The sequence below is a fragment of the Urtica dioica genome, chromosome 10, assembly GCF_054948205.1.
Source record: "Urtica dioica subsp. dioica isolate 48M chromosome 10, U.dioica_male_clone48M_v1_H2, whole genome shotgun sequence".
Lineage (NCBI taxonomy): Eukaryota > Viridiplantae > Streptophyta > Magnoliopsida > Rosales > Urticaceae > Urtica > Urtica dioica.
The window spans coordinates 15,890,120-15,914,723 of record NC_142765.1 but is presented as its reverse complement, the minus strand read 5'-3'; the positions used below and the strand labels follow the sequence as shown (position 1 = coordinate 15,914,723).

The following is a 24,604-nucleotide window of genomic DNA, read 5'->3' as shown; positions in this document are numbered from 1 at the left end:
TTAATCTCGTGGGAATACCTTGATGATAGAGGATCGGAATTTGATTTCTAATTGATTTAGTCTCTGAACGATGATAAATTTTTTTTTTAGAGAGAAAGAGGAGGAAATATGGAGAAGGAGTAAGGGATAAAGGGGAAAGGGAGAGAGAGCTGCAACGGCTCGGAGAAAAAGAAATGCATCTGAAAACGCTGAAGATTTGTATATATCTTAACCCTAATTGGATTTTTTTTTAACCTACGTTGTTTTTTTTTATTAAAAAAAAACTCTAAGGAGTCGGTCATTATTAACCGACTAAAGTTGATGTGATATTCTCTACGCAAAACATCTATATGTATACAAACACGTGCACACACATTACGTACTTAACGCTAACCAACCAATATATACAGATATGTAAAATTTCAAATTGTGTATAAAATATTCTATATAAAATATTCTATACGTATATATCACCCGCACACAATTACTGATTATGTATATATATAATTCTATGTTTTACATACAATATATACTCATAAATATTATTATAAAGGTTACAAAACTTCACTCAAATGTATATATGTGCTTATATACTTAACATATATGTATATATCTCTTACCATATATACGTACCAAATATATATATATATATATATATATATATATATATATATATATATATATATATATATAAACAAAGCAATTGAATAACTTTAAATCTCCTATAAAACTCAACAAATAAAATTATTAATATCTTATAATTTGTATGCCAAAAAGTATATTAAAATTCAAAAACACTCTAAAGCACATATAAAAATAAAACTTCAAAATCTACCATATAAATAAATCATTCAATACTACTTTATTTTTAAAAAAAATACTAACGTTATTCGAACACCAATATTTTAGCTTTTTAATTAAGCTTAAAATTTGGGATTTCACAGAGACTACGACGTAGCTTTCCGGGGCTATGGTGAAGTTATCTTGGTCAGTCAGATCAGCAGTAACGATCTCAACATATTTTTCAATTTTTAGCAATTTTTGTAATCTATAATAGGAAGAGTTATAGTTATATTTATTGTTTTATTATTTTTAATATTTATTTCTTTTATTTTTGTTAACTAATTTATAGTTGATAATTGTTTATTTAGTGAAGGGTATTATCAATTGGAATGAATCTCTCTTTGAATTCAGCCAGAATTAAGCAGATTAGGAGCATGTTGTGATATTTTCACTAATGCAAGTGTACGTGTCGCCTAAATGACAAAGTTTATTAAATACGATTATCGATTCCACGAAAACTAACAAATACTAACAAACTAATTTAATAAATATCATAAATTGAAATTGATCCACGATAATTTGAAGATTGACCAAATAACTCACAAATGAGTTCCTCAAATGAGATTAAAAAGATGAAAAAAGCGGAGTCATGACTTTACCATCGATCGACTATCCCTATTTTATTTGACATTGTCTCATTTCCTATGTTTTCAATCAAATTTACGAAAATAATTGGTAACCAATTGCGAGTAAATAACAATCATAAATAATTGATGAATTGTATAACCTCTTGGTATCAATTCTTAGTAAAATATTTACAAGCATTAAGCATGAAGAATTGAAATTGTTCATTGTACCAATCAATTGGAATGAATCTCTCTTTGAATTCAGCCAGAATTAAGCAGATTAGGAGCATGTTGTGATACTTTCACTAATGCAAGTGTACGTGTCGCCTAAGTGACAAAGTTTATTAAATATGGATATCGATTCCACGAAAACTAACAAATACTAACAAACTAATTTAATAAATATCATAAATTGAAATTGATCCACTGTAATTTGAAGGTTGACTAAATAACTAACAAATGAGTCCTTGAAATGAGATTAAAAAGATGAAAAAAGCGGATTCACGACTTTACCATCGATCAACTATTATGTGTATCCCTATTTTATTTGCCATTGTCTCATTTCCTATGTCTTTAATCAAATTTACGAAAATAATTGGTAACCTATTCGAGTAAATAACAATCATAAATAATTGATGAATTGTATAACCTCTCGGTATCAATTCTTAGTAAAATATTTACAAGCATTAAGCATGAGAATTCATAAGATTACACAAAGCCTATAGAGTTTTTTTCCATGTTAATTATGGAAAAAATACGATTATTTATTACCACTCGGTCTCTAGACAAACCTAGATAACAACTCAAATGTAGCTAATAAATTAACATAACAATATGCGTGGCTAAAATCAAGCAAACACGTACAAAAATGAGTCATTAAATAAATAAATTGGAGAATCATCAAATGAATGTAAGTTGGAAAAAACAAAGAGAAAAATAAATATTCAATGTTAAAAAGAAATTATCTAAATTCTTCAATTTAGAATATCAAAATCATGCAGAAGAATGCATCACCTTAAAATTGGTCCATTATACATGCAGTCAGTCAAATATTTATAATAGAGGAGGCTATACATATAGAAATAATCAAGTTAGAATAGAGTATATAACCATGTTTGTAATAATTAAGGAGAGCTAGACATATCACTGTTTAACTCTCATGTATTAATATTTTAGATTAACTTTTTAATTTTAATAGTTAAGAAAATAGCTTAAACGACTAAAATACGTTATACTTATAATAGAGGTAACATAACTATATTTTTAATATTTGAATAGAATCATTGAATATTCCTAACAGTTTTTCTAAAACTTAAACAAATGCAGTTATGCAACACAAACTAAGAGAGTAATATTAACATAAAACATACAACTACAAAAGCTTATTGAACCACGTGAAAATACAATGAGATTACATCTATGAACCATTACACATCATATATATGTATACAGTGACGGAGCCAGAAAAGCCCATCAGGGGTGGCTAATTTGAAAAAAAAAAATTCAGAGGGGGCTTGATTGTAAAAAATTTATAAAAATTGGGCCAAAAGTATAAATTTTCAAGGGAAAAAAATGTAATTTTTTTTAAATGGGCAAAAAGTGCAAAAAAAAAAATTTTGAGGGGGGGCTTAAGCCCCCCCTGGGCCTTAGCTGGCTATAGACAGTATAGTGACTAGTTTAACTAATCTGATTTTGTACTTAAAAACAAGATAGTTAAACTAAACCACCATTCATTGAGGGGGGCTAAACCCCATGCATATTTTGGCGGCAAATTCATCACGTTGCATTCTAATAGCTCTCTCACTTTGCATGCACGTGCATATGGCAACGTGGACCCCCACAAGCAAAAATATGGATGCGCTCCGAGTTATTGTTTTCTTACCCGAATGGAACATCTCTCTGCAAAAAAAAAAATCAGGATCCAAAAAATATAATATAGAATAGAAATTATAGAAATTTCAAGCTATATATGGTTTTGAGATCGATCTCAGATCTCACAAGTGGGGTCCACAGCCGTCAATGGAAATGGCATCTGCTCTTGCATGTGCGTCACGTGAGCTCAAAACAAGGCAAATGTAATAAATTTATTTGCCTTAGTGAAAGTATACATAAAAATTTAAAACGAATATGTTACCAAATACCAACTCCAACAATAAATAATATATATGCGTGTTTGAACTTTGAATGTTACAAACTTATATAGCAGAAACATATGATATGACCATAGATTTGTTTTTGCTTTGTTGGCACAAACTGGTTAAAAGGTCTCTATTCCTCACCTAAGTTATAGGAGAGAAGACAATGACTTTCACAAAGTCGACACATTTATATGCTTTTGTACTATAATTTTTATTTTATTTTGTCAGATGAGAGGGAGATTTTGCTTTGCTTGTAAAAATGTAATCAATTTGCGCCCATTATTTTTAAAGCCTTGATGCCCCTCTTGTCACATGGTTTGGTGGCCATTATTTAATCATAGATACTTGTGTATATATATGCACACATACATATAGTTGGATGAGGAAGTTTCCTTATCCTTGAAAGAGCAATAATTGAGAGACGGAAATTAGTTACAATAACTTTCTTTCATGGTAACAAGCACTGCCCTCAATCCCTCTCAACCACACACATACACCCAATATATTACCCTACTTCACAAATCACATCCCTAAGAAAGAGTACTTACATTACAACTTTTATCCTTAAACCTTTACATTTTTAGCCGTGACCATCACTAAACGGTACTTACATATTTTTATCCTTTTAATCTACCCACTATTTTTTTTTTGTAACATATTTGTTCTCGATGTCTTTCTCATTGTTCATATTGTTTATTTTTTAACATCATTACCGACTCTAAATGAACAATCTTAATATGTATATTACCATGTCATTTTAATTTTTTTTATATTAAAATATGAAAGTATTAACTATATTGACATTGTTACAATTTGTCATTCTTGTTCATGTAATAAACTGAAAATTATTAATAGTAAATTTTGATGTCTATACAAATATACGTGCAAATTTTATTTATTTGTTGATACCCTTTAGTTCACTCATGGTTAACGATTTACGCATCGGTGCGTATACATCATACAATAAGCAATTTCGATGCGACATAAAAGCGGTAACGACAACTTATTTTGAAAAAAAATAAATAAATAAAAATAAAAACTTTCCTTGCACAAATACCACCAACATATGTATGTAAAACTCACTTTCTTCTAGCTAGATATCATGACTCATGATCATTGGCACTATGTATATGTATATTCTGAAAGTGACAACTCACACAAATGATTTAAGGCTTTTTTCTGATATACATAATAACATGGTACTCACTTTTCACCCACCAACTTCCAAATCTAGAATCAGCTATACACTAAAAAAAATTTACCCTCATCTCAGTGGTCAAATTTCATCTTCTGTTTTTCATATTGTTATTGTTTATTACACAATACAATAATTGATACTTAATAGTAGCTTTTAACCCATTCAATTCTGTTTTTTGTTTTCTTTACACAGTCTCACTCCTTCCTCTACTTGCGAGCGAATTAGCTAGCTAGCTAATTATCACTAACAAATCAAGTTAATAAATCAATAATCAATCAACAATAACTCCCTAAAAAAACCTATAAAATGTTACAAATACATTATGTCATAGATTAATCATTGTCAGCCAAGCGAAGAAGACGAGTAAGGAAGCGAGCGAGACGAGCTTTGTAGAAGCAACAATTTGGTCGGATTCATCGCCATCTCGACCGCAGCGGAAGAATTGGTCGTCACATTATTTTTCTTAACGTTTTCGGATTTTTTATTGTCGTCCTTTTGCGAACAATCGCTTCCCATCGAGGGGGGTTCTTGTCGTATTTCTCTCAAAAGTGCCGCGACGTCTTTCATGGTGGGCCGGTCCTTTGGGCTCGGGCTTGCGCAAAGGAGGGAAATCCCTAGGGCTTGAAGTACTTCTTCAATCTCGTTATCCGTGCGCCCTTGGAGTTTCGGGTCAATGATCTCGATAGGGTCTTTCTTTGACTTTAGGTGATCTCGGACCCATTGCACCACGTGTTGGCCTTCGGAGAATGACGGATCTACGGGCCTTTTCCCGGTTATTATCTCCATCAGGACTACTCCGAAGCTGTACACGTCACTCTTCGTCGTGATATTTTGCATGGAAGCATATTCTGTACCCAAAAAAAAAAAAAAACAATAAGTATTATTTTTTGTACTCTTAAGTTAAATTTTAATAAATAATTGCATCAAGGTAAAATCACAGAAAGATATTGATTAGGATTAGAATCTAGTAGTTGCAAATCGGATAGAAGTTAGAGACAATAATTGAATTTACATGAGTGTCACATGTCACAACCACGTCTTTTTATGATCATTTATCTGAATCTAATTATTTGGGAATAATCCTGAACCCCACACATAAAAAGCAGAAAGGAATGAAAACAAAGCTCTAAGTTAGATTTGTGATGATTTTAAGTTTTTCTTTTCTCTTTTTTCTTTTTCGGTTGGACACGAAATAGATGATAAGATATATCATTCCAAAAGAAAAGAAATAGACAGACAAAAAAGCTTGAGTATAACTGTATCGTACCTCTTCCAAAAAAAAAAAAAAAAAAGCAAATCAAAAGGAAAAAAAGGGCTAACGCTTCAAAAACTGTATGTTGTTTGTGTTTAAAACTTTAAATTATACTAAACCATACGAATTCAAACTAAAAATGATCAGGAACTAGCTAAAACAATAATAAAATCAAAATGAAATCAAAATTACCTGGCGCAATATAGCCGTAGGACCCTGCTATGTGTGGATTGGCGGAGAAGGAACAACCGTTCTGCTCTCGCTCTCCGGCCTGGACAAGCCGTGCCAACCCGAAATCGGCCAAACAAGCGTCGTGTCTTTCTCCGATAAGTATATTTTGCGCTTTCACGTCCCGGTGAAGAATCGCCGGTACGCAATCGTGGTGCAGGTACGCCAGCCCCTCCGCCACGCCCAACGCTATCCTCACCCTGCTCCGCCACTCCACCGTAACCCCCGCCGCGCCGCCGCCGTGGAGGAGCGTGCCCAAATCGCCGTTCGCCATGTACGAGTAGAAAAGAAGCTTGGTCCGCCGGTTGGCCCCCCACCCGAGCAGCCGAACCACGTTCCGGTGCCGTATTCCAGCGAGCGTCCCGACCTCCGCCGCGAACGCCGCCGCCGAATACTTGTCGGCGGCGTCGCAAAACCGCTTCACCGCCACGGGAGTCCCGGAGGGAGTCTCGGCGCGGTACACCACCCCCGTCCGGCCCCGCCCGATCACGTTTTCCGGGACGAGCCACGTGGACGCCACGTCGGCGATCGGGAGGTCGAGCTTCTGGTACAGCGTGACCTCCCAAGGCGGAGATAGCGCCGTGTCGTCATTCTCGTCGTCGTTGTATCCTGGGTCTGATGCGGGGCCCGCGCTCTGCCGCCCCTTTCTGCTGTTGGCCGCGCTGTTTACCAGAAGGTACAGCGCGGCCAGCAGAAGGAGGGCGGCGGTGCAGAGCAAGGCCACCATGGCGGCCTTGGCTGCTTTGGTGTGGCGGGCTCCGCCGCCGGAACAAGCGGAGGAGGAGAGGCATAGGGAGGGGTTTCCGGCGAGGTTGCTCAACGGGAGGGAGGCGAAGAATTGGGTGTCCGGGAGGCGGCCGGAGAAGTCGTTGTCAGAGGCGTTGAGGACGACGAGGTTTTCCATGGCCGCCACGGCTCGGAGGTCGCCGGTGAGTTTGTTGTGGGAGACGTCGAGGGTGCCGAGCCGGTCTAGGGCGGTGAAGTCCTCCGGGAGTTTTCCGGTTAACTGGTTGAGACTGAGGTTGAGAGCGATCTCGAGGGCCGGGATTTTCCCCAGACCCTCGGGGATCTCGCCGGTGAGGTCGTTGGAGCTCAGGTCGATCACGGCGAGCTTCGAGCAGGACCCGAGCTCGCCCGGGATCGGACCCGAGAAGCGATTTTCGGATAGGATGAGCTTCGTGAGGCGGGTGAGCGAGCCGGGGAGGCTCGGGACGAGCTCCCCGGCGATTGAGTTCCTCGAGAGGTCGAGGTACTGGAGAGAGACAAGCTGGCCGAGGCCGGCCGGGAGGTTTCCGGAGAGGGAATTCGAGCTGATGTCGAGGTAGGTTAAGTTGCGGCAGCCGGAGATCTCGTCCGGGATCGCCCCCGAGAGGCGGTTCGAAGCGACGTCGAAGAAGCTTAGTGCCGCGAGGCTTCCGATCTCCGGAGGGATCGCTCCGGCGAGATTGTTGTCGCCGGCTCGGAACCGGACGAGCGCCGAGCAGTTTCCGATCGCCGGAGGGATCGTCCCGGAGAGGTTGTTCGAGAGGAGCATGATTGCCGAGAGCTCTTTGAGCCCGAAAATCTGGCTCGGGATCGCGCCGGTGAGAGAGTTCTGAGAGAGGTCCAGAGACTCGAGAGATTCGCAGTTTCCGATCGCCGCCGGGATGTTTCCCTCCAGCTTGTTATTCCACAGCAACAACTGCCTCAGCCTCGAGAGCTGGCCGAGCTCCGCCGGAATCGTGCCGGAGATATCGTTGTTGTCGAGCTCCAAATCGTTTAGCCTCTCGCATTTCCCGATCTCCGCCGGAATCTCCCCGGAGAGCCGGTTGAGGCTCAGCTGAAGCCCCTCGAGAGCCGTCAAGTTCCCGACCTCCGCCGGAATTTTTCCTGCAATCGAATTGATCGAGAGGTCGATCACCACGAGCTCGGTGCAGTTCCCGATCTCCGGCGGGATAATTCCGACCAGGCTGTTCTGCCATAGGAGCAGATTCTGAAGCTTCTTGAGCCTCCCTATCGAAGCCGGTATCGATCCGGAGAGCGAATTCTCGTGAAGGTAAATCTCCCGAAGCTCCCCGCACTCTCCAATCTCCTCCGGAATTGGACCGGATATCAGAGCTGTGTATAAAGCCAGAGTCTCGAGATTCTTCAACATTCCAATTGTCCTTGGAATTTTCCCTGAGATTCCGGTCTCAGCCAAGCCAATCACGACGAGGCTCGAACAGTTTCCGATCTCCGGCGGGATCGGACCTTCGAGATTCTTATTCCCGCCGGCGCGTATCGCCTCGAGCTTCTTCAGCCTCCCGATGCTCCTCGGCAATTCTCCGGCGAGGTGGTTGTCGAAGAGAGTCAGAAGCCTTAGCTCCGTTAGGTTTCCGACGTTCTCGGAAATCGAACCTTCTAGAAAATTCGAGTTCAGGAGGAGGCTCTCGAGTTTTCCGAGTCCATATATCTCCGCCGGTATCTCGCCGGAGATCGCATTTCTGCTCAGGTCGAGCTCTACGAGCTCCGAGAGGTCTCCGATCGATTTCGGAATCTCGCCTGAGAGATTAGAGCCGGAGAGGATCAGCTTCTGAAGCCTCGGAATGGCAGAGAAATCTGTCGGAACTCCGCCGAGGAGCGCGACGGAGGTCAGGTTGATCGCGGTGACTCCGCCGGCGGAATCGCAGCCAACGCCGGGCCAGAAGCACGGCGTGGAATCTCCGGCGTTCCAGTGCCCGAGAATCTCGCCGGAGCGCCACCGGAGAGCGTCTCTCCACGCGAGAAGCGCTCGGCCTTGCTCGTTCACCGCAGTCGCCGGCGACGGTCCGGCGAGGACGAGAACGATGCAGGAAAAAGAGAAGGTCGTGGTGAGAAAGCTCGAGAGACTCCATTTTTGTTGGAATTGTTGCTTACATTCATGCTTCTTCAGAGGCATTACTACAAAAGAAAGAAAGAAAGAAAAAAAAATGGTTCAAATTACAAAGCAAAGGGTTTTAAGGTAATTTGAGTTTGAGAGGGTGATCGTTGTGGTTAGGCATAGGGAAGAGAGAAGTGATGATCATGTCTTTGCTTTGGGCTTAGTAGCTAGACTTAGATATAATGTGTGTAATTGTAATTAAATGTTTTTTTTATGGGAATGATTTGAATAAAGGAAGAGAGGATGAGATGTGTTGTGTGTTTTTGTTGGTTATAACTTATAAGAGGGAAATAAAAGAGTAAAGACTCTAAAGACCCAGAATCTGCGGATCCAAGTAATGTTGTATGTGCAGAGAAAAATGGAATTTTTTAAAAGAAAAAAAAAATTGTTTTTGCATTTGTTTAATGGAAGTGGTGAGGTGGTGGGAAGTGGGTTTTATTGTTTTTTAATTTTAAAAGAGACAGGGAGAGATGAGATTAAAATGACTTTAATTAGTTATTTTATCTTTTACCAAGATGGTTTATTGGTTTATTTACCTTTTTGACGACTTGATATGGGAACATGTCAAAATTAGTTATTAAAGGCCGAGTGAGGCTTCTTGTTCTTCCTGTGAAGTGTGGAGGGATTATGGTTAACTGCGGTTAACTTTGACCGCAAATAGAAATTTAAGGTTAACTTTAACCTTTAGAAATCAAAAGATAACAGTTTTCCGCAAACAGACCTGTGGAACTATTTTACATAACAGTTTTCTGGTTATCTAAACAATAATATTCGGAAAATAGTAATGTTGTTTTGTGATTTTTTCTTTTTTTTCCGTGTATGTGAGTATTTACTTGAGAGTTCTTTTTTTTTTTTTTTAAGAGTGTCAAAGCCGTTACTCTCTTTCTCTTTTTTTTTTTTGGAGGAAGAGCTGGTATCTTGAAATGAAACTCCATGGATCAACTGTTTTGAATCCATTATCTCCTAGATTTAAGTCTATGTAATCAAATAGTTACGAAACATTTTTGTAAACAATTTATTTGAAAAATAAAATAAAATCTTTACACCAATCGTATATTTAGGTTAAAAACTGGAAAGAAATAAAACTGATTTTTAGTTTTGTTTTAATTTACGTGAACTGAAAAATGCAAAGGGCTACGTAGTATTTTTTGTGTATTTTTTGTTTTCGTGCGTTTTATAGTTTTCTGTCTGTTATTTAAATCCGTAGTAAAATTACCACCATGTGAAGTAGAGAGTGGTTTAATTAATAAATAATAATAATGGTGTCATCAAATAAATAAATATTAATTGTCTTGAGTTACCCATTTCTCTTTTTTGCTCTCTAATTTCTCTTAAATTTTACCATATGAATACAGTTAATTTTATGTACATGGTTATAATCAATTAGTATTATTTTTTGAATCACATCTATCTTTTGATGTTGTTGATAATGATTGCATATGGATTCCTTTTTTATTTTTTCTAGTGAAAATACCACTTTAGAATTTACGTAACAACATTGTACAATTTTGATGTAAACAAGTTGTACTTAGGATATTACTTAGATTGGCTTTAGTTTATGCCAAAAATCACCCTTTAAAGTGTTCCAAAAGCTGCAGAAAGATGACAATGAAAACTAAAAATTAGAACAAAAAAAAAAGAGAAAAGAGAAAACAAATTAAAGCTACTAAGAAAAGGTGATGCCATGATTAATCGAACTCCGTATGTGTATATCTCATTCTCATTTAGGTTATAACATTCATTTCCGATTAAGACTTCGTATCTTGCCGCAAATTAATATCAACTTTCTATTTTATTACATTTCAATTTTATAACTTTTTAACATGTTAAAAATTAATCAATATTTTTTTTAACCTGTTCTGAGATTAATTATTAAGAGGAAAAAATTAAAATTTATTTTAATACGTGTTAATTTATATCAACCTTCTATTTTATTTTATTTCAAATTGTTTTTTAACCTATTAAAAATATTAAATTTTTTTTACTTAACTGAGATTAATTAACATAAAAAATTAAAATGCATTTTTAATATGTGTGTGGAGTGTGGACACTTACATGGAAACAAATGGCTAGATGGGATCTGTGAGTACGATCATTTTGTCCTCTGAAATCTGATTCTTGTAAATTTAATAACTATTTAATTAAAAATGATTACACAAATCGAACTATAATGGCCACCAGAAATGACCAAACTTGAACGGTCTGAACTATATATAAACTTAAAGCAGATATACATATGGATATTTCATATATTTAAAAGCTTAGATCTAAACATCTTGACTTGGAGCTCTACAGATCACAAAATCAGGATTAAAAAAATAAATAAATATTCATCAAATAAATTAAAAGCTGATCACATGATGTCGTGTGAGCATTATATTCTTTTTTTAGGTGATAATAACGGATCATTTTGGATTTTTAGGTTTATTAGTTTATTGTGTTTGTGTGTATGAGACCAAGCATGGTCACACATGATATTGCTTGCCTCGTGACTATCCTGTGGGGTTGTTATTATTATACTCGATTTATCTTACAAGTATGTCTAATTAAGAATCTAGGCATGAAATTGAATAAAAAAAACAAATAAAAAAGGCTTGCAGATGAGAGAGAGAGAGAGAGAGAGAGAGAGAGAGAGAGAGAGAGAGAGAGAGAGATTATGAGATGTTAAATATTGGCCAAATCACCAGAGAGGTGTAGGACAGCCTTTCAAATAGAGAAATTTCATTTTCTAGACTCAAAAGTTATGGAAATATCTCAATTAGACCCGCTAGTTAAAAAATATTCAAAATTGGACTTTTGTACCAATTTTAGACGAAAATACCCTTAATTCAAAAATAAACCCTCTCTCCATCTCTATCCATCTCTTTCATTCTCACTCTTATTTTCTCTCCACACCAAAGAACACCAAATCCGACGTTAGCCCCATTCCGACGCCCAACCACACCAAATCCGACGAGTTCCAACGCCCACCACACTAAAGTCGACCGAATTGGAGGTTAATTTTTTTAATTTTTTTTAAGGTTGATTTGAATGAGATTTAGAGGTGAATTTTTTTTTTTTTTTTTTTTAAAAACTGGGAATTACCGATGAAGATCATCGGAATCCATCGGATTCGGTCGGATCCGACCGAATCCGATGGTCTTCATCGGAAATTTCCGATGGATTCCGACGAAGACCATCGGAATCCATCGGCCACCGAGAGTTCTAATCCTAGCGCAACCAATTCGAAAGTGACAAGAACTGTGATGAAGATGATTTGAAAATGAGAGAATAATATGAGTTATTTTGAATTAAGGGTATTTTCGTCCAAAATTGGTACAAAAGTCCAATTTTAGATATTTTTTAACTAGCGGGTCTAATTGAGATATTTCCATAACTTTTTGGTCTAGAAAATGAAATTTCTCTTCAAATATATATGTACGTATATCGGAATCTATATCTCGTATGTCGTTCTAATAATTCATTTTATTATAATCATTTATTGCGTTTTCAACATATGCGAGTACAAAATTTTTTCGTAAAGGTATTAAATTCAGAATTTTACCAGCTATGTAATTTACTAATTGTTGTTACGTTTGTTTGTTGTTGACGTATTGTTTAGTGCAAATTTGTTTAGTAAGATGTCTTGCAACATGCTTCAATATATGTTGAGACATCTTAATCACTGTGTGTAAAAATATAATTCTGGCAAGTATTTTGTTTCACCAAATTATTTCGCAGAAGACATTTTTCATGTATTTTGTCCGCGTGAATAGATAATGAAACCCTAATTCGAATTTCAGACGTGTTGAGAAACTAATTGTGTGAAGTGTGTTGTGTAATTTTCTAGACACTATTACATACCTCTCGAGTGTCGTTCTTATAATTCATTTTATTTTAATCATTTATTACGTTTTCAACATATACGAGTACAAAGTTTTTTCGTAAAGGTATTAAATTCAGAATTTTACTAGCTATGTAATTTACTAATTGTTGTTACGTTTGTTTGTTGTTGACGTATTGTTTAGTGCAAATTTGTTTAGTAAGATGTCTTGCAACATGCTCCAATATATGTTGAGACATCTTAATCACTGTGTGTAAAAATATAATTCTGGCAAGTTTTTTGTTCCACCAAATTATTTCGCAGAAGACATTTTTCATGTATTTTGTCCGCGTGAATAGATAATGAAACCCTAATTCGAATTTCAGACGTGTTGAGAAACTAATTGTGTGAAGTGTGTGGTGTAATTTTCTAGACACTATTACATATCTCTCGAGTGTTAGAAAATTATTTTGGGTTTTGTGATTTTGTGATAGAGTGTTCACGAGTATTGACACTGATGAGATTTCATATTCAAGGATAGCCGAGTTAAAATTTACGGGTAGTAATTGAAAAATGGCCATGAAGCGAGAATTGTTCATATAAGTTCATTTTGTACTCTACTTTTCATATAATGAATTTCTTTTCCAGTGGGCACACTACCCAACAGAGTAAGTGACATTTCACCGAACCAGGTTATTATTCTTTGTGTCATTTACTTTTACGCACTTTTTTTATATTTATCTCCGTATATTGCATTAGAGCAGATTGTCGCATGCATTGAGTGTATATTGTGTGCGACGTCTTCTATTAGAACAGATTGCATTAAAATTCTTCTTTTTATTCTTCTTCTTAAGTTTTAAATATGAATTATTCTATTATTCTTATTCTTCGTTTAGTTATGTTCAACTAATAAAAATTTTATGGGGGATACGATGTAGCCCAAATCAATCTTTCGTTTGATGTTTCCTTAATTAATTGTTCTTGTCTCATATCAAATTATGTTTTCTTTTATTTTATCTATGTTTAATGCCTTATTTTGCATGATTACCATTACAATGTTATTTAAGATTGCTTTGATAACGTAAGATCATGAGAAACTGACACGTATATATCATGTATTTTAGTGAAATGTCGAGTTTAACTTTTGGTTTTCAAAATGTCAAATTTGTACCATCTATTAAATTAAAATAACGAGAATTTACTTTAAAATAGATAAAAGTGCTACGAATCTTCCTTTTGTTGACTTTTCATTGATTTTGACTCAAATATTTATATGTAAACCTCATTTTTACCCATATTCATTCGCGCTCTATATGTAGTTTATTTAAAAACAAAAATATAAATAGCAATCTCTGAATCGTTGAGAGATAGAGGAAATGGGTAAAAATTGACAGTCTATAATCATCAATTCGAGCGTGAAATTCAAGACTCGGAGTTGCAGTTCGAAACGGAAAGACACCATCTATTGATCTCGGGACCGTTGGACCTATTCCAACGTACCAATCTTGACGGTTCCCGAGAATTTCTAGCATTGCGTGCTCCTCTGCGTCGTCCTGGTTAAAGACTACGCCTTGCTCTTCTGCTTGTCGCTGAAGATCCGCCAGTAGAGTAATTATCCGCGCCTTTACACATAAAAAAATTATTAAAAATTAATTATTGTGTAAGTAACGTAATCTTAATTATCACATATGACTTACATGTGCTCGTCTCGCCCAATCTGTCGTCCATTCACCTTTTCTATTATGGTGTTTTTGCTCCCACGTCGTTAACGCGGAGCCCAAAGTCCCATCATCCTTACTCTGCAATTGTTATGAAAATATAAGTATTGAATTTATTTCAAATTAAGTATTTCAAAATTAGAATAACTTACGTTCAAATGACGATGAGCCAAGAAAGAAAGAGATCCTTGAGTCAACCTCGTCTTCTTCTTCTTCGAATTCTCCTTGTTGCGATTAGACTTTTTCTGCAAATAATTAATTTTGTCATTATTCAATCTGATAAAGATATTGTGATTTATTACAATCATACATTACGTACCTTCCAATCGTCAGTTGCGAACTCGTCTACCACCGCCTCCCAATCCTCTTTCTTATATCCCGGTGGTGTTTCCGCCTTAGCGTTTTCTGTGCTCCCACAAAACTCCAACCTGAACTTCTCTGATAGCTTGGACTTCTGGTTGCGTCGCCTGATCTTGGCATTCCGAATGATAGCCTGATCAATCGTATTCTGATAGAGCAATCCGGAGGCAGATCCTCGCCGGTGTCAAGATCCGTGTACACAAATCTGAACTCGGAATGAAGTGCGCTCAAAATAGCAGCCAACGTCTGGGGCGTCACTTCACTCCAATCACGAGTCGTAGGCGGGATATGTGTTTTCACCAAAGCACCGAGGCGGTTGTTAAATAGTCCAACCTTTTTTATTTTCTTTCCTTATCTCTTGATAGAATGTTTGGTTTATTGGGTCCCACTTGACCATCTTCGCACCCGGTACACCCTGTGTTGCTCGCGCCGACGTCGAGCCGGTTGTTGGTCCCCTTGATTTCTTAGGACCTTGGGAATCAGGTTCCCGTGGCGGACCTTGAGAATCCGGTCTCTGTGGCGAATCTCCACCAGAACCCGAAGCGGTCGACATCCTATTGCTAAGTGACGAAGACGAATGAAGTCGATTATTAAGAGTTGTTGCTAAACTAATCAAAACTAAACAGCCTAAACATATTATTAAATTAATTACAATTTCAATTTGACAATTTCAATTAACCTAAACTAATCAAAACTAAACAACTTAAACATATTATTAAACTAATTACAATTTCAATTTGACAATTTCAAGTAATTAACCTAAACCAATCAAAACTAAACAACCTAAACATATTATTAAACTAATTACAATTTCAATTTGAAAATTTCAATTAACCTAAACAAATTAAAACTAAACAAGTTAAACATATTATTAAACTAATTACAATTTCAAATTGACAATTTTAATTAAGCTAAACTAATCAAAACTAAACAACCTAAACATGTAAGTATTAAACTAAAAAACCTAAAATTAATTAGAACAAATTTCATTTAATAAATTAATTACAAACTAATTAACTAATTCATTACAAATCAATTACAAACTAACTAACTAATTATAAACTAAACTACTAATCAAACTAAACTACTAATCAAAATACAAATCAAATTATGAAAAATTACTAACTAAATTAATTTCAACTACATAAAACATTTTACCAATTTTACTAATTATATCAAATTAATTTCAATTACATAATTAACAATTTTTATAATTATATCAAATTAATTTCAATTACATAATTAACAATTTTATCAAACTAACTACATTATTATTACACAAGCGGGATTCCCGCGCATTGCAGCGGACCGACGATATTTGTTACATTTTTATGATAATAAATTATACATATAATTTATAAATTTTATTTAAAAATAATAAATTGTCTTGTTTGCAATCCGTACGGTTTAATACGTACATTCCTCATAAAAAATATTTCTTCACTTATAGATTCAGTTGGAGTTGTTGAGCTTCGTTGAGAAATACTCTCCAAACGTGTTTCAAAATCTTGTCGTTTTCTTTTGTCATTTTGCTGTGGAAATAAATTATTTATGTAAATAATGATAGAAGCCCAAATGTAGAGCAAATTCATAAGAAAAAAAAAATATCAGCCCAATAATCTTTTATTCACGAAATTAAATGGAAACGGAAGCCCAATATTTAATCAAACACAAAAGCCCAATTAGAAAACCCTTCTGTATAAGTTTCCTTTCTTCGTTTCTTAGGGTTTCATCACATTCACAGCCGCATAAAATCTGATTCAAGAGAGAGAGAGAGAGACGAACTGAACTGAAAGAGAAAAAAAATGCAAACATCGATCGATAGAAGGAAATCGAAAGAAAGAGATGGAAAAATAAAAAGAATGGCCAAGCGATTATAATGAGGTAAAAATTCGATTTTATGGAATTTTTTCTAGGGTTTTATTCTAAGAACAAATTTGTAAGGGTTTTCTTGATCTTGTGATACAGATTAAAATTATTTTTCTTCGTCGTCGGTGTTGAATCATTGGCCAAATTGGGTCGGAATTTGGTTGTGAATATGATGATGAGGAATGAAGGGCGGAACCGTACACTGTTTGGGATATCTCTGTCAGACAAACCCACGATATTTGCGAGGTATTTTCCTTTTCCTTCTTTCTTTTTCATTTCCTTTGGCGTTTCATGATCTTGAGATGCTCTGAACATCGTCTCTTTTTGTTTCTTCTTTTGTTGCATTTTTATGTTTGATCAGAATAATTAGTTTACCTTAATATATATATATATATATATATATATATATATATATATATATATACACATTTGGTCTGTTTTTTTACCATTTCAAAAGGAAATTTGGTTTTCTCTTATGTGTTTGGTATTCGAACAAAGAGTAGAGTTGGTTAATTTTTACAGTAAATACAAAAAGAGAAAAGAGAAAAAGAGCAAGTCTGATTTAATTAACCTCATTTTGCTGTCTTGGGTTACATGGTTTTACTATATAGTATTCAGGTTTTTTTTTCATCTATTCTCTTTATCTGTCTGTTGTTTAATCAATGGTTATGGCCTAAAATTATCTTGATTTATGTATTGAATTTAAAAACTTCTGATGAAAGACCATATGACAATGTAACTCCTTTGGTAGTTACAAACTTTTGAGCGTTAAGTTTGTGTTCTGATCAATGAATGCTTCAAATAAGGCATTTTTTCAACTTTGTTAAATAATTTTCTGCGGTTTGATTTTCCGATTCGCTTGTTGTCCATGTTTGCTGAGCAATGATTACGGTTAATTGATAAACACTTACCCAGATGTCTAGATGTATTTGAATTGATCTATGTCTTCTGCATGTTCTGGAACAGTTTGGTCTGCCAACAGGTGGGAAATTAGCTGAGAGGATTGAAGTGCTAAATGTGGGAAATGCAGGTGGAATTTAGCTGAGAAGCTGTTATTAGGGTTGAATGTGGGGGTCAGAGAATTTTTTATCTTGAAGATTTTATGGAGGACTCATGAATGAAGATGCATTGATGAAAAAAAAGACAATGGTCCATATTTATAGTTAGTCTCGTAGATGACATTCACTATGGAATTTGAAAAGTTATTTTCCAGAAGAATCTTGTGAAATGTGGATCTCTGAGAATAAGTCTACGTCGTTTTTTTTTATTCCAGAATAGTCTAGGTCGTTTTTTTTATTCCAGAATAATCTAGGAGTGGAATTTTCGTAATTTTAGTTATTTTCATAGTTAATTGTAAAAGTTTAATTAAAATGGCACAACATGTAATTATTAAGCTCTTAAAGGGCATTTTCGTCAATTTTTTTCCGGGTACTGTAGACTTAACAGGAATCTGAGTCTGTGTGAACAGTGATTCCGGATTCTCCTTTATATATATATAATAATATATACATATAAAAAACTATTTATTACCTAACTAATTAACAATTAGACTAATTACAATTAATCTAAATTAATTAAAAACACAATTAAAAAGGCTTCGAGAGGCTAACCTGTAGGCGGGACTTGAGCACGGCGAGGCTGCGAGAGGCACGACGGTGCTGCGACGGGGAGTTCGTGGGCGTCGCTGCCTGGGTTTCGCCAAACCAACTGAAACAAAAATATAAGATGAGATTATGAATTTTATGTTATTTGAGAATAATAGGCTAGAAACTCAATCTAAAATTCGGCAGAGTTTCCCCTATAATACTAACAAACCAAAAACCTGCAAACTCATTCAAAAGCATATACAAATCATCTAAAACTATCCTAATAATCAACTAAACCCTAAACAGAACCTCCGTGGCTCGTTTACAACAAAAATACAATATTCTCAACTCATTTATACAATAACTTAACTAATTTTAATTTCATGATTAACAATTTAAAACATATTATTAATTAAACAAATTACAATTTCAATTTGACAATTTCAATTAATCTAAACTAATCAAAACTAAACAACTTAAACATATTATTAAACTAATTACAATTTCAATTTGACAATTTTAATTAACCTAAACAAATTAAAATTAAACAACTTAAACATATTATTAAACTAAACAACTTAAACATATTATTAAACTAATTACAATTTCAATTTGACAATTTTAATTAACCTAAACAAATTAAAATTAAACAACTTAAACATATTATTAAACTAATTACAATTTCAATTTGACAATTTCTATCAATTAACCTAAACTAATCAAAACTAAACAACCTAAACATATTATTAAACTAATTACAATTTCAATTTAACAACTTCAATTAACCTAAACAAATTTAAACTAAACAACTTAAACATATTATTAAACTAATTACAATTTCAATTTGACAATTTCAATTAACCTAAACTAATCAAAACTAAACAAACTAAACATGTAAGTATTAAACTAAAAAACCTAAAACTAATTAGAACAAATTTCATTTCATAAATTAATTACAAACTAATTAACTAATTCATTACAAATCAATGACAAACTAACTAACTAATTATAAACTAAACTACTAATCAAACTAAACTAGCAATCAAAATACTAATCAAATTATGAAAAATACCTAATGAAGCGGAGGGGCTGGTCGGAGGCTCGGGACAAGTCGGAGGAGCTGGTCGGAGAGGCAGCAGCGGAGGGGCTCGTCGGAATCAATCAACACGCGGAAATCAAAAGCCCCAAAATTCGAAACTTCAAACCCTAGTTCATCAAATTTCGGCCAAATCACTAACAAACCAAGGAAATCCGAACTCAATCCACAAATTCAAGCTATAGCCATCACTAATCGAGTTCAATGAGCAACCAAAACCAATCAATTTCACAAAAATCATCTTTGAAATCCGAAACCCCAAATTTGAATTTCGGAGCTCAAAAATCCAAAATCAACTCGAGGTCAAGAATCCTCACCTTGTGGTAGTGGTGGCGGTCGGAGTGACGGCTGCGACGGGGTGGGAGAGAGAGAGGGTAGTGGCGGCGGTCCTCGTGACGGAGGCTAAGAGAGACAGAGGGTAGTGGCGGCGGTCGGAGGAGCGTAGTGGTGGCGGTCGGAGGCTGAGAGAGAGTGGTAGTGGTGGCGGTCGGAGTGGTGGCTGCGACGGGGTGGGAGAGAGAGAGGGTAGTGGCGGCGGTCCTCGTGACGGAGGCTGAGAGAGAGAGGGTCGTGGCGGCGGTCGGAGGAGCGTAGTGGTGGCGGTCGGAGGCTGAGAGAGAGTGGTAGTGGTGGCGGTCGGAGTGGTGGCGGCGACGGGGTGGGAGAGCAGGAGAGACTCGGAGACAGAGAGAAATCGCAGAGGTATTTTTTGGGTGTTTGAATGAAAACCCGATCAAGCTGCTGCTTTGTATATAAAGACTTTTGAATTTGGGTGCGACAAAGACACCTTTGGGTGCGACAAAGTCGCACCCACTGACTTGTGTCAATGGTTTCGGGTGCGAGAATGTCGCACCCAATGAAATTTGTAAAAAAAGGGGGAAGTTTTGGCCGCCGAAAATTTTAGGTCATTTAGGTGCGACTTAGTCGCACCTATAACTTTGGAGAAAGTATTGGGTGCGACTAAGTCGCACCCAATAGTATTACCACACTTTTGGGTGCGACTAGTCGCACCCAAATTCAAAAAAATTCGCGAAAATTTTCCAGCGCTTAATTGATTTTTGGGTCCGACTATTCGCACCTCAAGGGGATCAAAATCAAGATTACACCCAGTATTATAATTATCTTGACGGAACTGGAAATAATTTCTCCGATTATTAGATCGTGTTTTAAATTTTTACTATGTCTTTTAAAATTGTGTTATTGTTTTTAGTTGTCATTTTATTTTGTGTGTTTAATTTAAACTTTGTAATCTATATTTAAATTTTTTATGTTTAATTGAACTTTGTTTTAATATTTTTGTAGTTAATTTATTAGTTGTGTTTTATAAATATTTATATGATTAATATATATATATATATGTATAAATAAAATATTTGGGTTTAATTTGTAAAAAAAAAATGGTTATAGTGTGTATACTGTGTGATTGGAACTACATTTACATTATATTTGGCGTTTTCCTGTGCGATTGGATTGCCGTGCCACTGTACAAATCACCAAATATGCCGTTGCTTTTTACTGTGTGATTGGAACTACATTTACATTATATTTGGCGTTTTTATGTGCGATTGGAGTGGCCCTTTTAGAGCATCTCCAATGCTAAGAGTTGCCAACCTTTAACACGTCACCAAAATAATAATATATAATTGTATCTCTCTTCCACATCACTAAATTGGCAATTTTTAACAAAATCACTCCAATGCAAGTTGTCCACCATAATTCTTTTACCTTTTTTTTTTATTGTTTACAATTTTTTTAAAAAAATTAGATTCATATGATAAATTTAAAAATAAATACACTTAATTAAAATACAAGATTGCACAACAACAATAAAATTAAAAAATAGACTTATATAATAATAAATTTTTATTAAAATAAAATCATAACATTTTTTTTAGAGAAAATCATAACATTCAAAACCTAAAAAATAAAAAAATAAAGGTGAAAATTGAATAAGACAAATAAAGTAGATAATTGGGAGTTGAGACATTTTTTTTATTAAAAATAATAAAATAATACTAAACCTTTCACTTGGCATCGGTGCAAAAAAAAAAGCAACAATGTTAACTTGACTCTCTTTTTTATATTGTCTACAATGGGTAGACAACAATAAAAGTCATCTATATCATCTTTTTGCAACTAAAGTTGCTACTAATTGGAGATGCTCTTAGCGACTAAATAGTTGACTTTAACTTTCAAGTAAAAAATAAAAGTTGACTTTAACTTCGTAGTTATTTTGCTAAAGCATTTGGCAAATGGCCATTATGTAGACAAACAGTTGAGATCAAGGATGTGGGCAATGTAGGACTAGTCTCCCATCAAAAATGATTTTTTAAATATTTTTTGGCAGTTCTTTTTATTTTTTTACAAATTATTTTACACGTAAATTTTACATTCTAGTCTCCCCTAAGATTTTTCTTTTAATTAGCCATCCTAATAAACATTTCTAGCTCCGTCAGTAGTTGAGATGTATTTAATATGTTGTTATCCTATATAATTTTAATAAACAAAGTAAAATTTCAAGCATAATTCTAAAATAGATATTAATTATAGTTGAAAAATATTGGTTAATTTCCTGAAGAAAAATTTCATTACCCATGTGTAATCATCCCCAAAAAAAAAAAAAATGGTGAGGAGGGTAGGCTATTCCACTCTCACCCTGCTTCTCCACAACTCTACAATAGAGAATGTAATTTTGCACGAAGATCATTATATTAGTGTAGCTATGATTAGATATTCATATAGGTCTATTTTTGAACCAAATGATTGAGATTGTTTCTTTTTCACTATGAAGTTAATTTTAACTTTTGATACAAATTGGCTATGATGAAAATGCAAAAGTGTCCAGAGCATCTTTAATGATTTGTGACTTAATAATTGTGAAAATTTGCTAGCAATTAGTAAAAGTTGTAAGCTAATTGGTTATCATTATTTTGCACTGTACCTATTAGCTTAACTAAGCTACTTTGCTTAACTAAGCTACCTAGTTTAGCAAATTAAATGAGCCCATTTTTTTATTTTTTTTTATTTAATAAGTGAGAATTGAATAGAAAATAATAATAAAATATTAATTAATTATTGACATGTGAGATAAAAGTAAGTTAGAAGAGTGAGTTTAGCTTACCAATAGAAAACAAATTTGCTTAAATTAGTTGTACCTTAAATTGTTTATATGACAAGTTAAGCAAATATGGTATTTGCTTATCATTAAAGATGCTCATCCTCTTTATTTATTTATTTAGTTTATTTACTGTCATTATCTTTGATGTCAATTATGATGGGTGTCTTGTATACTTATTGGAGTCATTTTCTTTAGATTACCACGACAATATATTTATGCTAATAAATATGTGCAATACGAGATGCACGATATAATTTTTAGAGATTTGTTAACAATTGGCCATTCTGTATGGGTGATTTTAAAATAATAGCCAAACTATTAATTTATTAAGAATTTAGCCAATATTAAATTAGATTCCCTAAAATACCCCTAGACGTATTCACACATTGCGTTCTTCTCAAAATATTCCCCGACGTTTGAAGATCTGGATCTTCTTCCCCTCCTCCCGATCCCGCGGCGTCCTCCTCGTCGCCCTCACCTCCGCCGCCGGAAACCCCCTCGCCGCCGCCACATGGTCGTCCACCTCTCAGATTTCTCACCCAGCCTCCACGGAACCGTCTCTCCGATTTCTCACCCAGCCTCTCAGCCCTAATTCCCTCGCGTTCTCGATCGTCCAGTTCCTATAGAACACGCCTTGAACTCTTCCCTTAACTATAACCCTAACCTGCACCAAAATAAATCCGAACTCAAATTTCACCGAATCGATTGAACGAAACCCTAGGTTTTCAGAGCTGGCTCACTGTCTTGGCGGATTCAGCGGCGGAGGACGGAGTGGCTTCATCGGACATTGCGGCGGCGATCGGACGATAGCGACGAGAATGAATAGCTCTGATATAGCTCTGGCTCTGAGTCAATCGACGACGACGAAGAAGGATAAGGTTATCCGGATTCCGAATTGGATCCCGATTGCGAAGAGATGAAAGGAATGCGATTTCGATTCGCCGGGGAATTTGATTAACTGACGATAATCGTGTAGCTCTGAACGCCATTTTTCTATTCTTTCGTTGAAGAATCTTCTGAGTTGATCGTCCGTGAGAAGGAGTGCGTTTTTTTTTCTCTCGGGTTGATAAACGACAAATCCTGATAAACGACAACATGCTAATAAACGACAATATCCTGATAAACGACAACATCGCCGATGGAGGCTCGGTGATGGTGCTTCTGGACGGGCGCGGCAAGGAAGAAGATGAGAAGATGCAAGGAGGGAGAGATATTTGATTTTTGGAAATAAGATTTACTGTCGTATTTACTGTTAGATTAACTAATAAGTAAATCGTATTTACTGTCGTATTTACTGTTAGATTAACTAATAAGTAAATCGTATTTACTGTTAGATTAACTAATTCTCAACTCTGATACTTTTCCTGTTATGGTAAATAAGATTTACTTTTGTTCTTGTTACGGTAAAAAAGATTTACTTTTGTTCTTGTTATGGTAAATAATATTTACTATTGTTCTTGTTACGGTAAATAAGATTTACTGTCGTTCTTGTTACAACAAATGTTATTCACTGTAGTTTTTGTTATTGTTAATTAGATTTACTAAAATTTTTGTTATGGACGATATTATTTACTATGATAGTTAATAATATTAACCTAAGGGTACTATTGGAATATTAGAATGTTGTCATGATAAATTGGCTATTTTCCTAAATATGTTAATAGTTGGGCTATAATTTTAAAGTAGGGGTGTTGTTTTGGCTAGTTGTTTAGTCGGCCTTTTTTTATGGACTCGTAGAAATAATGCGCCTAGAATTTTATTACAAAAATAATTTTTCCACGACAATATATTTGTGCTAAAATTATTATATTTAACATTAACGTTTCTTAAATTTATTTATTATTTGAACTTCATTTAACTTTACTCACTACTTATATTTTTATTTATAAAAAAATTTAAGTGTTCACGGTTTAAAAAAAGTATTGTTCTTAAAATGAATTTAATATACTTATTATTTTTAAAATATTACAATT

The 24,604-nt window shown here is 35.1% G+C and overlaps 2 protein-coding genes across 2 annotated transcripts; both read right to left on the bottom strand.

Moving 5' to 3' along the window:
- Positions 1 to 4,638: 4,638 nt before the first annotated feature.
- LOC149383537 (uncharacterized) lies at positions 4,639 to 9,334 on the bottom strand. The gene is made up of 2 exons (XM_089629596.1): positions 6,169 to 9,334; positions 4,639 to 5,572 (listed from the first exon to the last, which is right to left on the bottom strand). The coding sequence occupies exons 1-2, from the start codon at positions 9,098 to 9,100 to the stop codon at positions 5,067 to 5,069; spliced, it is 3,438 nt and encodes a 1,145-aa protein (XP_089485722.1). The 5' UTR covers positions 9,101 to 9,334; the 3' UTR covers positions 4,639 to 5,066.
- A 13,832-nt stretch (positions 9,335 to 23,166) lies between these two features.
- Positions 23,167 to 23,620, bottom strand: LOC149383536 (uncharacterized). The gene is made up of 2 exons (XM_089627825.1): positions 23,372 to 23,620; positions 23,167 to 23,295 (listed from the first exon to the last, which is right to left on the bottom strand). Exons 1-2 carry the CDS (start codon positions 23,618 to 23,620, stop codon positions 23,167 to 23,169), a joined length of 378 nt encoding a protein of 125 aa, XP_089483951.1.
- Between the last annotated feature and the right edge of the window lie 984 nt (positions 23,621 to 24,604).

Excerpts from the sequence above, each read along its gene's own strand:
- LOC149383537 (XM_089629596.1), bottom strand. The coding sequence starts at position 9,100 with ATGCCTCTGAAGAAGCATGAATGTAAGCAACAATTCCAACAAAAATGG. Across the intron at positions 5,573-6,168 it reads CTACGGCTATATTGCGCCAG|AATATGCTTCCATGCAAAAT; the intron begins GTAATTTTGATT and ends TTTTGGGTACAG.
- LOC149383536 (XM_089627825.1), bottom strand. The coding sequence starts at position 23,620 with ATGGCGTTCAGAGCTACACGATTATCGTCAGTTAATCAAATTCCCCGG. Across the intron at positions 23,296-23,371 it reads CCGCTGAATCCGCCAAGACA|GTTAGGGTTATAGTTAAGGG; the intron begins GTGAGCCAGCTC and ends ATTTTGGTGCAG.